The sequence below is a fragment of the Saccopteryx bilineata genome, chromosome 2 (assembly GCF_036850765.1).
Source record: "Saccopteryx bilineata isolate mSacBil1 chromosome 2, mSacBil1_pri_phased_curated, whole genome shotgun sequence".
Taxonomy (NCBI): Eukaryota; Metazoa; Chordata; class Mammalia; order Chiroptera; family Emballonuridae; genus Saccopteryx; species Saccopteryx bilineata.
The window spans coordinates 13,730,152-13,745,876 of record NC_089491.1 but is presented as its reverse complement, the minus strand read 5'-3'; the positions used below and the strand labels follow the sequence as shown (position 1 = coordinate 13,745,876).

General features: G+C 53.1%; 1 protein-coding gene and 1 pseudogene across 4 annotated transcripts in view; both read right to left on the bottom strand.

Moving 5' to 3' along the window:
• TTLL11 (tubulin tyrosine ligase like 11) overlaps window positions 1–15,725 on the bottom strand; it is a 202,543-nt gene that overhangs the window by 21,629 nt on the left and 165,189 nt on the right. For all 4 annotated transcript variants that reach the window (XM_066256315.1, XM_066256317.1, XM_066256316.1 and 1 more), the window contains one exon: window positions 10,037–10,143. In XM_066256315.1, the coding sequence (XP_066112412.1) occupies window positions 10,037–10,143 (107 nt within the window). The remainder of the gene's footprint in view (window positions 1–10,036; window positions 10,144–15,725) is intronic.
• On the bottom strand, window positions 5,977–6,510 carry LOC136323675 (large ribosomal subunit protein uL24 pseudogene; annotated as a pseudogene).

The window sequence follows — 15,725 nt, the reverse complement described above, 5'->3', positions numbered from 1 at the left end:
AGCTCTGTCCAACTCTTAGGGATGCCTCAGTCTCTGAACTGGGCTCTTGGGTCTGGGGGCATTTTGGTATTGGCAGGGTCCTCCCACTTCAGGAGTTTGTGACTGTTGTCGCTCCCCAAGGCAGCACAGAATCCGGTTCTTGCTCTGCCCCCGACTCCGTTTACCCCTCTGAGCCTTGGTTTCCTCCTCCCTAAATGGAATCCTGGGAATAAGACCCAGCTCACAGGGAGTCTGAACAAGCGGATTGGAAAACTGTTTTGTAATCTGTAAACCATGCACACATATCAGGGATGACAATGGTGGTGAAAACAAAGAAAAAAAGAGCTCCCAAGTTTAGTTCCTTACTATAAATCTTTACAACGAGGCTAAGTGGATGTCCTCTATCCCGTTTGAAGAGAAACTGTGGCTCCCAGAGCTGAAGTACCCCCTCTCGGGGCTCCTAGGGGCAGGGGCAGTATAGAACCAGCCCATCTGCCTCTGCTGCTCACGCTTTTCCCACACTGCTCCATGCTGCTGCCGCTATTCCTGCAAGATCTGGGAAGCTGAGCAATAACTACAAGAAAAGGGGATAGCTGCATGAAAAACCATCCTGCCGTTTTCCTTCTGTCTCCTTTTAGGGTTCTGAGGCCAGAAAACAGGCAGGGACTATGGTCCCTGCCTCCCGGAGGTGACAAAGAGGATGATGAAGAACAGGAGCTAGCCCCACAAAGGGGCCGCGCGTGTGCACACAGGCTCCTGGCGGTCCTCAGCAAGGGAAACTGTAACTACAGAAAGCGCAGCCCGCTGGTGGTGCCCGCAGAGAAGTGTCTGTGCGAGGGAGAGGGAGCTGGCGTTCCCGTTGGCTCACTTGCTTTTATTAAAAATAATTCTGACGCCGAGTATCTTGTACGTGTTTCGGGCACACATCCAGAGAAGCCCATCTGACTCCAAGATGATTTCAAGGCTGAAGAATGTCGCTCGTGCCAGACATGTCATGCGAGGCGTTGCAAGCACCCTGCCTAGCTGTCCGCGGCCTCCGCGTTTCAGAGGGAGGGAACCGGCCATGTATATGCATAAGCAAGACTGTGCTAAACACTCCCAGTAAAAATACATTCAAATATTTCAGTACCTCGTTAACCAAACACTTTCCAGTAGGGCTCATCCCAAGTGATGAAAATATAAGAGGCACGTGATCCAAGGCCATGAGGAAATGTGGGGAGAGACAGCGGAATGACTCAGACGCCCACAGGCTCCGCTGTCAGGGTCTGACGCCTTCCTCACTGGGCTTGGGTTTGCTGCGCACCTACTGCGCGCCAGGCACAATGCCAGGCTTCCTTACATTAGGAACAGCTCTGCTTCATGGAGAAGGTTAGTCCAGCTTAAGGGGCGGATGCCACACTCATTCCAGTGTTTAGTGCTATGATCCGCGCGTGGTGGAGGAGCAGGGCTGGATGCTGTTGGGAGCCCACGGGAAGGGGAGCTGGCCCAGCCCGAGGGCCGAGGGAGTGAGGAGACAGCCTGGGCAATTGTGCAAGGGAAGGGGGTTTCTTGCACAGCCGAGTGCCCGCAGTGCAGAACCTCCAAGGTGACCGGCTGGAGCGCGTGCATGTTGGCTGGTGATGGGCTGTGAGTGGCAAGGGGTCCAGTCTGCGAGCCCCCCGCCCACTCAGGCGCTCTCCCTGAGCTGAGAGCTGGTGCAGAGGGGGGCTGGCGGCCACCCCAGGGCAGCTGGCAGGTACCGGCCACTGTGAGAACAGACGTGAGGAGGAACGGAGAGGGCCGGTCACCAGAGAGAACAGCAGGGCAGATGCGGGGGGGAGGCTGGTCCTGGCTCTTCAGGCCCGCAGCCCCGAGGCCTCTGTGCTGCATGTCCTGCTGCCACCCCAGCCTTCGGGGGCCTCTCTGTCCCACCACTCCACTTTCCTTGAGCTGGACCCAGGGGTTCCTCTTCCCAGCAAACAGTGTGGTGTCGGACAAAGGGGCAGCAGGTGCCAGGCTGTTGACAGCCACAGTCAGGCCAAGGCGGGCGAGGGCCGTCTTGGAGGGACTCTGCCAGGCACCAGGGAATGTCTGTTGCCGCCTGTCCTGTCCCTCTCCCAGGCTTGAGCTTCTCAAGGCAGGCTCTGTTTCTGTCTGCTCCTGCACCCGTGAGCGCCTGGCGTGAGCAGATGCCCAGAATGCATTTCCCGAGAGAGGGGTGCAGCGAGAGGAACCGGCAACGGCCGCGGCCCCCGCCTCCGGAGCGTCCCCTGCGGCAGCCCCTGCTCTGAGCGCCCCCTGCACTTCCTGTCACTTCATCAGTGACTCCCTGAGGTGGCCCCGTTCTCAGCTCGCCTCACGGAGGAGGAGCGTGAGGCTCGGAGGAGGGTCCGGAACGTGCAGAGGCCACATATCTCGCGAGTTATCGCACCCGGATTGGAAGGCAGGTCTGCTGCGCCCAAGGCCCCGGGCTTTGGCTGCAGTGCCAGCGTCAGACCCAGTCAAACCAAGGCAGCCCCAGGAATGAGGGCACACAGCCGAGGCTTTCTTCCTGCAGCGGAAGAAATATTTCTAACTTTGGTCGAAGAGTCGGTAGCATAGGTCAGACATTAAACCACGTCACTCTCAGATTCCCCTTGTACACGGAGCGTGTCTGTGTGCTCGTGTGCTGCGCAGACATACGTGCGTGCCACGTCCATGCCTGCATGGGTGGAGAAGGGGGACGAGACATACTCTCTGGTCCATTCTTTCTTGCTTTGCGACCATGTTTCCCTGGGTTACTGGGAGGGACCTTTAGAGTAGACAGAACAGCACATCTGGCCGCAGAGTGACAAAAGCTGTCAAGGGTCAGAAGCCCCGAGATGTCTGCTGCGTGTCAGATGGACAGGAGGCCCAGGGGCAGTGCCCAAGTGTCCCCTGGGCAAGGAAGATCGTTGTTTCTCAAAGACGACACCAGCGATGCCTCCTCGTTTTGCCCCGTCTTGCTGCCGACCTGTGTCTCGCCACCGAGAAGTAGGTTCTGCTCTGGGAAGAGCGGAGAGCGAGCCTCGATGGTGAGGAGGCGCTCGCGAGTACAATTTACACGAAATCATCTCCACTGACAAATCTGTCTCTCGATTTGCTGGGCAACGAGGGGGCTACCACACCCCAGTTTTGCTGATAACACCCTCAACTGGGTTCCTGTGTCCTGCTAGACATTCTAAAATTGGAAATTGAAATCATCTGTGCGTGTGTGAGAGAGAGAGACAGGGAGAGAGAGAGAGAGAGAGAGAGAGAGAGAGAGAGAGGCATCAACTCGTTGCTCCACTTATTGTGCACTGTGTGCTTCTCCCACACGCCTTGACTATGGATGAGATGGGTGGCCTCAGGCTCAGGCCTGCAACCCCAGGTTGAGCTGACGACCCCGTGCTCAAGCTGGTGACCCTGAGTGTAAGACAGCAAACTCAGGTTCTGAACCGGAAATGGAAATCTTTAATAATTTTTTAAAATGACAATTACATTGATCTGTTGGAGGGAGTGAGATGGCATATTATTAAATTCCACCAGTCTCCTGAGTGACATTCTAACAGAGAGGAGGACAAGCCTATTTAGGGAGGATGAGCCCAGGATGCAGAGGAGGGTTCCTTGGGTGGGAGAGGCAGGGAATGGGGTGGTCTTATGAAGAGCCATGTATTAGATGTGGGTCAAGTCTTAACTCTTGTTTTAGGTGGCATTATCTGTGGGTTAAGTCCTAACTCTTGTTTTGGGTAGTGAGTTAGTGAATTCTTATTCTTTTATTAAAAGTAACTAATTCAAAATGCTAACTAAATAAAAGTAGGTTATGCGTGGATCAGAATGGAAGTGTCCCATAAACCAAGGATTATGATTAATCCAATCCTATGAACTTGGTCCAATTGAAAAATAAATCAAGACCCTGGCCAGTTGGCTCAGTGGTAGAGCGTCAGCCTGGCGTGCAGGAGTCCCAGGTTCGATTCCCAGCCAGGGCACACAGGAGAAGCACCCATCTGCTTCTCCACCCCTCCCCCTCTCCTTCCTCTCTGTCTCTCTCTTCCCCTCCTGCAGCCAAGGCTCCATTGGAGCAAAGTTTGCCCGGGCGCTGGGGATGGCTCTATGGCCTCTGCCTCAGGCACTAGAATGGCTCTGGTTGCAACAGAGCGATGCCCAGATGGGCAGAGCATCGCCCCCTGGTGGGCATGCCGGGTGGATCCCGGTGGGGCACATGCTGGAGTCTGTCTGCCTCCCTGTTTCCAACTTCAGAAAAATACAAAAAAAAGAAAAAAGAAAAAGAAAAAAAAAAGAAAAATAAATCAATTGAAAGAAGCCTCTTCAAAAGGATGGTCTCACCTGACCAGGTGGTGGCGCACTGGATAGATTGTTGGACTGGGATGCAGAGGACCCAGGTTCGGAACCCTGAGGTCGCTGGCTTGAGCGCGGGCTCATCAGCTTGAGCGTGGGGTTACTGGCTTGAGTGTGGGATCATAGACACGACTCCATGGTTGCTGGCTTGAGCCCAAGGCTGTTGGCTTGAGCAAGGAGTCACTTGCTCTGCTGTAGTCTCCCAGTCAAGGCACATACGAGAAAGCAATCAATGAACAACTAAGATGCCGCAACAAATAATTGATGTTTCTCATCTTGCTACCTTCCTGTCTGTCCCCATCTCTCCCTCTCTCTGTCTCGCCATCTCTGTTGCAACAGAAAGAAAGGATCTCAAATTTAGATTTTATAATGTGCTTGTTTTTTCTTAGTTTCTCCCCCCTTTTTATTCTTTTTAAACACCATTTTTCTTCTCCATTTCAAGAGTAGGTTCATAAAGGTCTTGAGCACCAGGAATATGGTTAACCCCCTTAGGGGGGACCAAAGTCTCATGAGGACAGAGGAAGGTCTGGATTGGCTTCGAGAAAGAGGACAGTGAATGAGCACTTGGATACAGCTGGTGTGGGTGTTGGGTGATGATCTTATCTAATTTGAATGGCATTTTATGCTGGACAGTGAGGACAGGAAAAGGAGACTCTGTCAAGCAGACCACTACTACTCTAAACCATGGTTCTCATACTCAGAACTCTTATTTTGGCATTTGTTCTCATCAGACATTCACTGGGCACCGAGCAAAGTCCTCTCGCATGCTCTGGACCATGTGCTAGGCCCTCGGGGCTACAGAACATATAGTGAGTGCTTTTTCTGGTTCACACACCATGCTAAGTGCTGTATATGTGTTCTCCCCCCCTTTTTTTGTATTTTTCCAAAATGAGAAACGGGGGTGGGAGTTGCAGACAAACAGACTCCCACATGCATCCAACAGGGATCCACCTGGCATGCCCACCAGGGGGCAATGCTCTGCCCATCTGGGGTGTTGCTCTGTTGCAACCAGAGCCATTCTAGCGCCTGAGGCAGAGGCCATGGAACCATTCTCAGCGCCTGGGCCAGCTTTGCTCCAACGGAACCTTGGCTGCAGGAGGGGAAGAGAGAGACAGAGAGGAAGGAGAGGGGGAAGGGTGGAGAAGCAGATGGGCGCTTCTCCTGTGTGCCCTGGCTGGGAATCGAACCCAGGACTTCCACACACTGGGCAGATGCTCTACCTCTGAGCCCACCGGCCAAGGCCTATGTGTTCTCTCTCTTAACCCTCACAGCAACTTTCCTTTGTTGCTCCCCCATCAGAGCTCTGGCCACGCCCAATTACATTTGTCACTTGTGCATCATTTGCACAAGTAAGGCTAGAGACATGGGGTGTAATGGAATGGCAATGGGCAGACTGCCCTTGGTTCAAATCCCAGAGTCTGCATGGAAACAGTTGCCACGCCGGTTTAAATTCACCTCTTCACATTTCAGGCTTCTCATCTGTCAAATGGGAATAGGAGCCCTTATCTCACAAAGGGCTGTGTGAGATTAAAGGGAATAATTCATAACAAGCATTTTTTTTTATTCTGTCACAGAGTAAACATTCAGTAAATGGTCTTTATTATTATTTTTTCTTTTTCTTTTCATTTTAAGTTGTTAATGAAAGTTGTGTGTAAGATTACTTTATTCCTGCATCTCCTCAATTATTTCTTCGTTGTATCTGCCCTATTCCTTTCCCACGTGGTGAGATTTGGCTTCACGTGCAAGGACCTTCCTGCAGTCACTGTCCAGCTTTAGTCGAGGGTGCCACCTTGCTGGGTGAACAGCTGTGCCATTTGCTTACTCCCGCCGCACTTGTTCAGTGTAGATGACATATTTCTTCCTGTAAACCTGGACTACGTTGCCAATTTGCTGCCCTTTGCAATGTTGTCATACAACTTGAACTTCATCATCCTTTTGGATGGACACGAATCAAACATCGTACTTCTGCCTCAGCTCTTTGGAGAGAGGAGAAGACATAATCTTTGCGAATGTGGGAAGGGGCATGGAAATGCCTGTATGGTTCTGGCTCTGATCAGAAGTTGCAAAGTGATGGAACTTCCCTTTGACCGCTGGCGCGTCTATGATGTCCGCAACAGGACTACTGTTTTTTCTTGACAGTGAGATCTGTAAGTGATTTCTCTTTATATTGCCATAGGGCCCAATAGCTGCTAACATGTTCAGTGCCTGCTTGTGAATGAATGATTGACTGAATGAATGGGCGCATGCCCTTCTGAGAATGAGCACCCACCTCTACCACTCCTCTGACTTCTTCCTTACTGGCCCCACAGCAGCCCTGGGACAGGGCACCAGTCCTCTGGCCAGGACTTAACCGAGAAGCTCTGGGTTTAGCACCATGGGCAGGGGCAGGAAGGACCCTCTGGTGTCCTTGCTGACACTTGTCAAAAGGAGAAGTGCTACTCAACCCTGAATCTCTTCTTTCGCCATCCAGTACCTTCCTGGATGGTCCCAGGCACGCGGCAGGCTTCAGAAACTCCTCCTCGTGGAGAGTCAGGGCACTGGGTCAGCCTTCTCAGGAGGCAAGAACTGGGCCCTGGCTGGCACCGGCCATGAGACAGTGGTCAGCCCCTGAGACCACCGGCACAGATGGGCTTCTCATTCTGGCTTTAATGCCCAGCCTGCACCACCTCTACCCCAGACCCAGTCATTTCCTTTCAGGGTATAAACTCAAGGGTGAGGGAAGGGGAGACAGGCACCTGGACTCCACACCACCTCCCCCTTCAGTTCCATCCTCCCCAAGTCTTGTGCTCTGCGAGCTGACCTTTCACCTCCCTGCCTCACAAGCCCCGCCCCTCCTTAGTCAATCATGTGAGGAAGCGCTTCTTGGTGTGGTCCTGGATTGGGGACGGTGTCCTCGGCAAGGAGGCAGGAGGCTGGAGTTCAAATGTAACCTCTGCTACCCACTGGCTCTGGGGTTTTGGACAAGTCACTTTTGCTCTGGGAGCCTCAGGCTCCTCGTCTGTAGAATGGGATACACTCACCAACCTCGAAGGTCTGGTGTGAGAATTAGCAGTGGTGTGTGCACCTAGAACAGGGGTCCCCAAACTACGGCCCGCAGGCCGCATGCGGCCCCCTGAGGCCATTTATCCGGCCCCCGCCGCACACCCAGAAGGGGCACCTCTTTCATTGGTGGTCAGTGAGAGGAGCATAGTTCCCATTGAAATACTTGTCAGTTTGTTGATTTAAATTTACTTGTTCTTTATTTTAAATATTGTATTTGGTCCCGTTTTGTTTTTTTACTTTAAAATAAAATATGTGCAGTGTGCATAGGGATTTGTTCATAGTTTTTTTATAGTCCGGCCCTCCAGTGGTCTGAGGGACAGTGAACTGGCCCCCTGTGTAAAAAGTTTGGGGACCCCTGACCTAGAAGATGATCTCAAAATCGTCGTTATTACCGTTATTACTTCACACACTCGGGCTGAGGCAGGTGAGAGGCCTGGAGGATCCCAGTCTGGGATTTGCTGTCGGAATGCGCTAAAAATTTGTATCTTTCTCATCTCCTTAGCTTAGTCAGCAGACCCCAGAAAGCTGGCAGACCCCAGAAAGCTGGCAGACCCCAGAAAACCTCACCAAGCCTATACTGTGGGCAGCTTACAGGATTCCGCTTACAGGGAGCAATTTAAGAGGCAAACAAAACAGAAAAGCTACTCAGAACTAACAATGGGCCAGATGGTAATGCTAGTTTGAAGCAATAAAACATGATAAATAGCTTCCTGCTGCTCCTCCTGATCAATTTCAATATTTAATAATTCCGCCGCCACCCCACCCCCTCATCTGGCCCCCTCCACAGGATCCCGCCACATCTCTCCGCATTCAACTCACAGACCAAACACTTCTGTACTTTCTGAAGGCGTCAGCAGAAAGCTCTCTGCTCAACTGTTACCTGAGCGCTCTCGGCCCTGGAGCTGATAATTAACCTGCTTACCTCTCCATCTCAGCCTCTCCTGGTTGCCAGGGAAGGCTGTGAGGGCGTGCCCAACCCTGGAGACGCACAGGAACACTCGCCTTGTTGAGTCAACCAGTGTTGGTATTCCTCAAGTTCTGCTTTTGAATTAAAGAGAGGCTGGCAGCTGGGAGGTCATCTTACTCCAGGACCAGTTAGTAGGACAAAGCAACCAAGACAGGGACGGTGGCTGCGTGGTATTAAGAGTCTCACCCACCACTCAAGCCTCTGGGCCTGTTTCCTTCTCTGTGCAATGGACGGAACCACGCCTGTCTTCAGGAGGATTCTACCCAGTGCTGTCCATGGAAAGGGCCCAGCAGAGGGCTTGGCACATAGGAAACGCCCAACGACAGCCAGGCGGCTGGAAGTATCATTATCAACCGCGAAGCCAATCAGCAAATGAAGCCTGAGCATGGAGCCTGCAGAAGGGACTGCTGGTCCCTGCAGTCGCGAGGCGGTAGCCCAGGGCAGACCACAGGTGTGGGCAGGATCTGGCAGGGAGCGCCCACCATCAGAGAGGCCCACCCCAGGATTCTCCCCAGGCGGTGCCCACTAATGAGATGAACTGCCTGGTACTGCCGTCGAGTGTGTCCCAGGAGATCTCGGGCACTCTGGAGAGCAGGCGTGTTCGCGCCGTGTACGAAAGAGGAAATGGGGAGTAGGAAGGGAAATGCTTTTCCAGGTCACGTCCTAGGAAAGGCACAGTCATGTCATGTCTCCTCCACCAGAGCACAAGGGAAAGACGCTCTCTCTCCTGCGAGGCCCTTTTGGAAGGAAGCCCGGTGCCAAGTGACCCGAGCTGCCAGGTGACCTGAGTGGCAGTTTACTCATCTGTGAAATGAGGCTGGTAATACCTACTGCACAGGCTCACAAGGGCATTTAATGAGGGAATATGCCTGAAAGGACTTTGCGATTTTGTGAGGAGTGGTACTAATGCTGGGTATGGTTATTATAACCTTGTAGAAAAACACCCTTCATGAGGAATAAGATTAGAAATGTATCTATCCACCTAAAGGTGGATCCTTCTAACTGAAGCCTTCATGCTGCCCAGCCTAGAGGATCAAGAGAAACCTGACGTGTGGCATTCGAGGCCTCGGCAGCTCCAGCCACCCCATCTCGGCCCCTCCTCCCCTCCCTTCTGGCTCCAGCCCACTTAAGCCAGTTGGGGTCCCCTGAGTCTTTCACAAGTGTCAATGCCTGTGCAAGCAGCACCCCTGTGGGAGGGGTCTGTCCCACCCTACCCACTGGCTTGTCGCATTCACCGCTCTCCAGGACAGCTTCTGCGGGCCTCGCTTGATCGGGGGCGCCTCCTCTGGGCGCCCTGAGAGCCTCTCAGCACCCTGCACCCTGGCACACATCCCACTGCACTAGTGTTGAGTTCTTGTCTGCCTCCCACCGGACTGCAAATTTCCTCAGGGTGAGGACCAAGTGCTCTTCTCTGTGGTCTACCCAGGGCCCGGCCTGGCACGTGCTCAGCGAATGTGTGCTGAGAGATGAACGAATAAACTGGTAACGGAGTTCTCCCAGGACGAACGGAATCAACGCAAAAACGAGATTCTAATGGGGGAATGAGAGTCTGGGTGGGCACAGCCTTGCAGCAGACAGTGCCCCCGAACTCAAATTCAGCTCAATCCCTCAAGCTGATAGAGTAATGATCCCCTTTCCTCACCTTGACCCTGAAAGAGAAGGGACAGACAAGGGACCGCCCATCCCTGTCTGGACTCCCTCAGGGCACGGTACCTGAATCCCGCTGGTCCATCGTCATGGAGTTCCATCTTCTTGTGATGTCGATGTAGAGGATGTCCACGGCGGCCATGGACAAGCTGCTGCTGCTCAGCTTGCAATTCCTGCCGAAGACAAGAAGGGACACGTCACTGCTGGACCAAACCCATCCTGTCCTGTCTTGCTGCCACTGCCGCCGTGACTTTGCCTGGACTCTGTCTTCCCTGCCTGGCAGGCCCTCCCTTCCCATCGCTGGAACTAATGAAAGGTGCATGGCAGGGAAAGCTGGGAGAGAAGGCTGAGACTGTGACTTGAGGTTAGATCCTGTGGGTTCCTGTAATTCGGCTAATACGGGTTCGAATGGGCCGCAAGGGCTTCAGGATGGCAAGTCCTGAGTCGAACCTGGCTCTGCCACTTAGAAGCTGGGTGGCCTGGTGAAACAATTTCCCCCTCCTGAGCCTCAGTGTCCTCACCTAGGAAACAGGTGGAATTCATTACAGCTGATGTGCCTGTCCCTACACATCCGATGTAGGTTTCTGCCTGCTCTGAAAGGGAAATGGGAACTCACATTCCAAAAACAGGGCCGCTGCGTATGTCCGCACCCCCCCTCCACACGGCCGCTGCGTATGTCCGCACCCCCCTCCACACACACACACGGCCGCTGCGTATGAACGCACCCCCCCCCCCACACACACACACGGCCGCTGCGTATGAACGCACCCCCCACACACACACACGGCCGCTGCGTATGAACGCACCCCCCCCACACACACACACACGGCCGCTGCGTATGAACGCACCCCCCACACACACACACGGCCGCTGCGTATGAACGCACCCCCCCCACACACACACACGGCCGCTGCGTATGAACGCACCCCCACACACACACACACACACACACACACACACGGCCGCTGCGTATGAACGCACCCCCCCACACACACACACACACGGCCGCTGCGTATGTCCGCACCCCCCCCTCCACACGGCCGCTGCGTATGTCCGCACCCCCCCTCCACACGGCCGCTGCGTATGTCCGCACCCCCCCCCACACACACACACGGCTGCTGCGTATGTCCGCATCCCCCCCCTCCACACACACGGCCGCTGTGTATGTCCACAACCCCCCCCCCCCCACCACCACCAGTCTCTGGAGAAGGAAGGAAAGCTCAAGCGGGCCTGCGATGCTGTGCTGTCCTGCGGTGTCCAGGCGGCCAATGGCAGCACTCAGGTGACCCAATGATAACAGCACATTACGGCACACCTGAAGGCGACACTGCTATGCAGAAGGGAGTCCCTCCTGGAAATGCCCACTGGGGGAGAGGGTCCCCAGGGCCACACCTGCAGACAGGAGCTCATGGTCTCTGCACTTCACCTATCTTACTCTGTCACCGGAAGACTTTACGTGGGCCCCAAATCAGCCTCTGTCAGCCCAAGACTCTCAGAGCGAATGGCACAGACTGCCACACTCCTTCATGTGGGCTGGCGCAGCATCGCTGTGGGGACCCCTCCATGCTCCTTCCTGACTTTGAGGGAGTCACCGGGAAACGACAGGAGGAGGGAGTGGGCAGGCCTCTGAGCTTCAGATGTTGCCTAGTTCAGGTGCAGGCATGCCAGCAATGGTGCGCCCTCCCCAAGACACGGAGGAGTGTTTGGAATCCTCCTCCCCACTTTTTTTTCCTTTTGTGTCTGAAAATGTGGGGAGGCAATCTGGCACATGGGAAAAAGCAAGATTTGGGCATTTGTCAGGCAAGGACTGAAATCCTGCAACTGTGGCCAATTTACTTAAACCTCTGAGGCTTTATTTGCTGGTCTCTCAATGAAGATAATCATGCCCACCCCTGCGGCTGTTGTGGAGATGAGAGGAGGACCTGGCATGGTGCCTGGCACCTGGCCGGCCCACGACAACACTGGTTCCCTTCTTGATTTCTCTCCCTTTTCTCCTCTTCTCCTCTTCTGGATCTAGAACCATCTCAGCCCCAGCAGAGGCTGCCTGAGGCTGATTTTTCAGTAAGTGGCCCTCTCCACTCTGGAGAAATGCTGCTCGCCAGTGGCCGGTGCCGGGCTCCGCCCAGACCAGAGGTGGCCCCTGGTGTGTCCGGCCAGGTGCACCGGCCTCCTGACCAGGATCGTGTGCTGTGAGGCGAGTCCCAACGCTGCCTGCATTTGCCCTGACAATCTTGAAAGCTAGACCTCTGGGCCAGCTGTCCATTTGGCTGAACTATATTCAATGCTGCTTTCAACTTTCCAAATGTGTTCACATCCATCGTCCCAGCTAATGATAAAGTGGTTCTTGGATTTTCCATTTGTCAGCCTCCCTTGTGTGAACCACTCCCTTAGGAACCCGACAGGCTAGGGGTTGACTGGCAAGCAGGATTTGGGCATTTCAGAGGCCCCTCTCCAAACCCATGCCCGCCCCTAACAAGGCTGGTTGGAACTGTGCCAACATGGTGCCTGGAAGAGGCCGGGGCTCCTTAGATGCTAGCACGCTCCATCGCTCCCTCCCCCTGCCTTCCTTTCTTCTCGCCCCCACGCATACTTCCCAAGCCATCAATTCACATCCTGCTTCCTCTTAGGCTGGCTCTGTATTTCAATCACAAGTCACAGTGGCAGACTTCAAAGTAGATCAGTGCAGTTCTCGAGCCACGGTAACAACATGTCAGTGGACGCAGAGCTTTTCAAGTCCCCTGTCACCACGATGGCTATCTCTATTGGATTCCTCCGGGGCGGGGCTCCAGTCTCTCCCAAGGGATCCCAACCACCCCCACGGCTCCTTTCCAAAGCTTCATCAGGACCGACCACGGTTTTCTCTAATTATCATATCAGTCTCCTCTGGGCTCCCCGCTTCCCGACAGGACAGGAGCTCCGCTAGCTTGCTCTGTGGGTTAATAGAGTATGAAGAGTGAAACGGAGCTGACCACTGGTATATAGTTATTTTTTTCCTGACAGGTAGAAAATAGAAGTGTCAAACCTTTAGCAGGAGCTGTAATTTACCAAGAAGAATTCTCCATTTATCCCTTTTCCAAGGAAACTCATCCTCTCTCGTGATGCCTGCAAGTACAGTTGATCACACATCTGCTGCTGCTCGGGACAGGGAGGGATCTGTGCTGGCTGCCGCGGGCTGGAAGCGCTTGGAAAGAATTGTGATTCTGTGGGCATTGGGGGTGGGGCACCATCTGCGTGCCAGGCCTTTTCCTGCTCTCTGGATCTTTATTACCACTCTACGAGGACGATATTCTTAGTCCCATTTCAGTGATGGGTAAGATGAGACTCAGGAGAATAAGGGATGTGACTTGCCTGAAATTACATAGCTGGGATTCATATCCAGTTCTCCCCTGCAGGATAGTGTAGTGAACTTGGGAGACTTGGGAGTTTGCAGGAGGTGTGGGGAGGTGGCCCAGCCCAGGGTCCCAGGAAGAACCCAGTATTCAAGACAGAGTATCAGGTGGGGCCCAAGAAAGGTGGAGCCGCCAGAGAGCCCCTGTTGGGAATCTTTGGGATATAAGGCTGGGGAAGGTGACAGGGTCACTGGGAGACAGGTGCTCCCAGGTTTGTCCCTGTGATTATCAAACATTCTCCATAGGGAATGACATCCCAAAAAGGAATGACTGGGGGTCAAGACTTTAGAATGAATTTACACACACACACACACATACACACACACCCCATCCACTCAGTGCAGGATTTATTCTGTGTCCACTGCATGTGAGCGGTGTCTGAGCCCAGTAAGTAGTGTAGAGCTGAGTCAGTCCTGGGTTCCACTCTCGGAGGTGGAAGCGACCTCAGAGCCTGGGCTAGAACTGTGAAGCCTTTGTAGCCTCTTAGTCACTGAGAACAGTTTCCCCTATGTCCTGGGATGCAGTTCTTCAAATGACCAGAGGATAAATTCTCCGGCAGAAGAAATACAAGCACTATGGTAAAGTGAGAAGCCAGAAAAATTCCTAAGAAAAGATAGGCTAGGCACGTACGTGGGAAAAATGAGCGGAGGAGTCAAATGCACATGAGTTTGACTCCTGAGTTTGCTGTGTGACCTTGAACAAGTCGCTGAAGGAAGCTCTCTGCATCTCGACTTCCTTATTTATATAAGAATCAGGCTACTCACCACACAGAACCAGCTCAGCGCCTGGCACCTGTGGGGACATGACGGCCCCCAGCCTTCCTCCAGGGTGTAGAACCAGTTGGAAGAAATGTTTTCTTTTGTTTCTAGAGTCAAAGGCATTTGGGCACATGTGATGTGAGAGAATCACAAATCATTCAAGTTCATTAGGATCCCAAGTATAGAAAGATTTGAAATTATCATTACCATTTCCTCCCAACAGCACTACCGACATCTCATGGGAGATTTAGATGCCGACTTTTTCCACTCCATATAAGCCTATTTATAGAATTTCTTTTGTGTTCATCCTTCTCTGTGCAAAAAAAGAAAAAAGAAAAAAAAAGCTTATTTTTTCCTGGCGAGGTGTCTATAAGGTGAAAGCTAACAAATGGTCAATATTTGTTTAAAAAAATAAACAACCATCTAAACATCTGGGGGCAGCATCAGGGGTGGGGGGAGAGACAGTTTATAATATATTGAGTATTTTATTTTATTTTATTTTATTATTATTATTTTTTTCATTTTTCTGAAGCTGGAAACAGGGAGAGACAGTCAGACAGACTCCCGCATGCGCCCGACCGGGATCCACCCAGCACGCCCACCAGGGGCGGTGCTCTGCCCCCCAGGGGGCGATGCTCTGCCCATCCTGGGCGTCGCCATATTGCGACCAGAGCCACTCTAGCGCCTGAGGCAGAGGCCACAGAGCCATGCCCAGCGCCCGGGCCATCTTTGCTCCAATGGAGCCTTGGCTGCGGGAGGGGAAGAGAGAGACAGAGAGGAAAGCGCGGCGGAGGGGTGGAGAAGCAAATGGGCGCTTCTCCTATGTGCCCTGGCCGGGATCGAACCCGGGTCCTCCGCACGCTAGGCCGACGCTCTACCGCTGAGCCAACCGGCCAGGGCTATAATATATTGAGTATTTTAAAGGCTATCGATACCCCAAGCTCAGGCTCTCACAATATTGCCAGGAAGTGCTACTCAGAGAAGAGGAGGATTTTCAAAGTCATTGAGGAGTTAAGGACAGAGCAGAACAGAGGCCTCTTATGTTTCCATTCCAGAACATTCTACCATACCATGTTGCCTTTCAAAGAATAAAACCCCCCACAGCTACCCATCATCAAGCATGTTAATACCTCCTTGTGGAAAAAGGGGGGCGGAAGGAGAGAAAAGGGGAAAAAGAGAAAAGAGTTCTCTAATTTAAAAGGAGCGCAGGATGGGAGGCCACAGAGGGAGGAGCAGGGATCTCCAGGTGGAATAGCCCGCGCGAAGCAAAAAGCGCTCGGGCTGAGTGAGGGGCTGCTGCCTACATTCCCTAGAAATCGACTCGGTTGCAACGCACTGTTTCATTTCCCGGCTTCGGGGGCGGAAAACGTTGCACGTGCAAATTGACATCAAATCCTGCCGCAGGTTACCCTTGGAAACCGCATACTTCGTGAGTTACATAGAACGCCCCCCCCCAACCCCCACTCCCATCAAATTCGTAATCCTGCGGCAGGAAAATAACAAAAACGCATATAGTCCCTTAAAGCTGTCAGACTGAAGAACTGGACCTGTTTCTGTTTCTCAGAGGAAGGGAAGCCTCCACACTCCAGCAATTACTGTGAAATAATA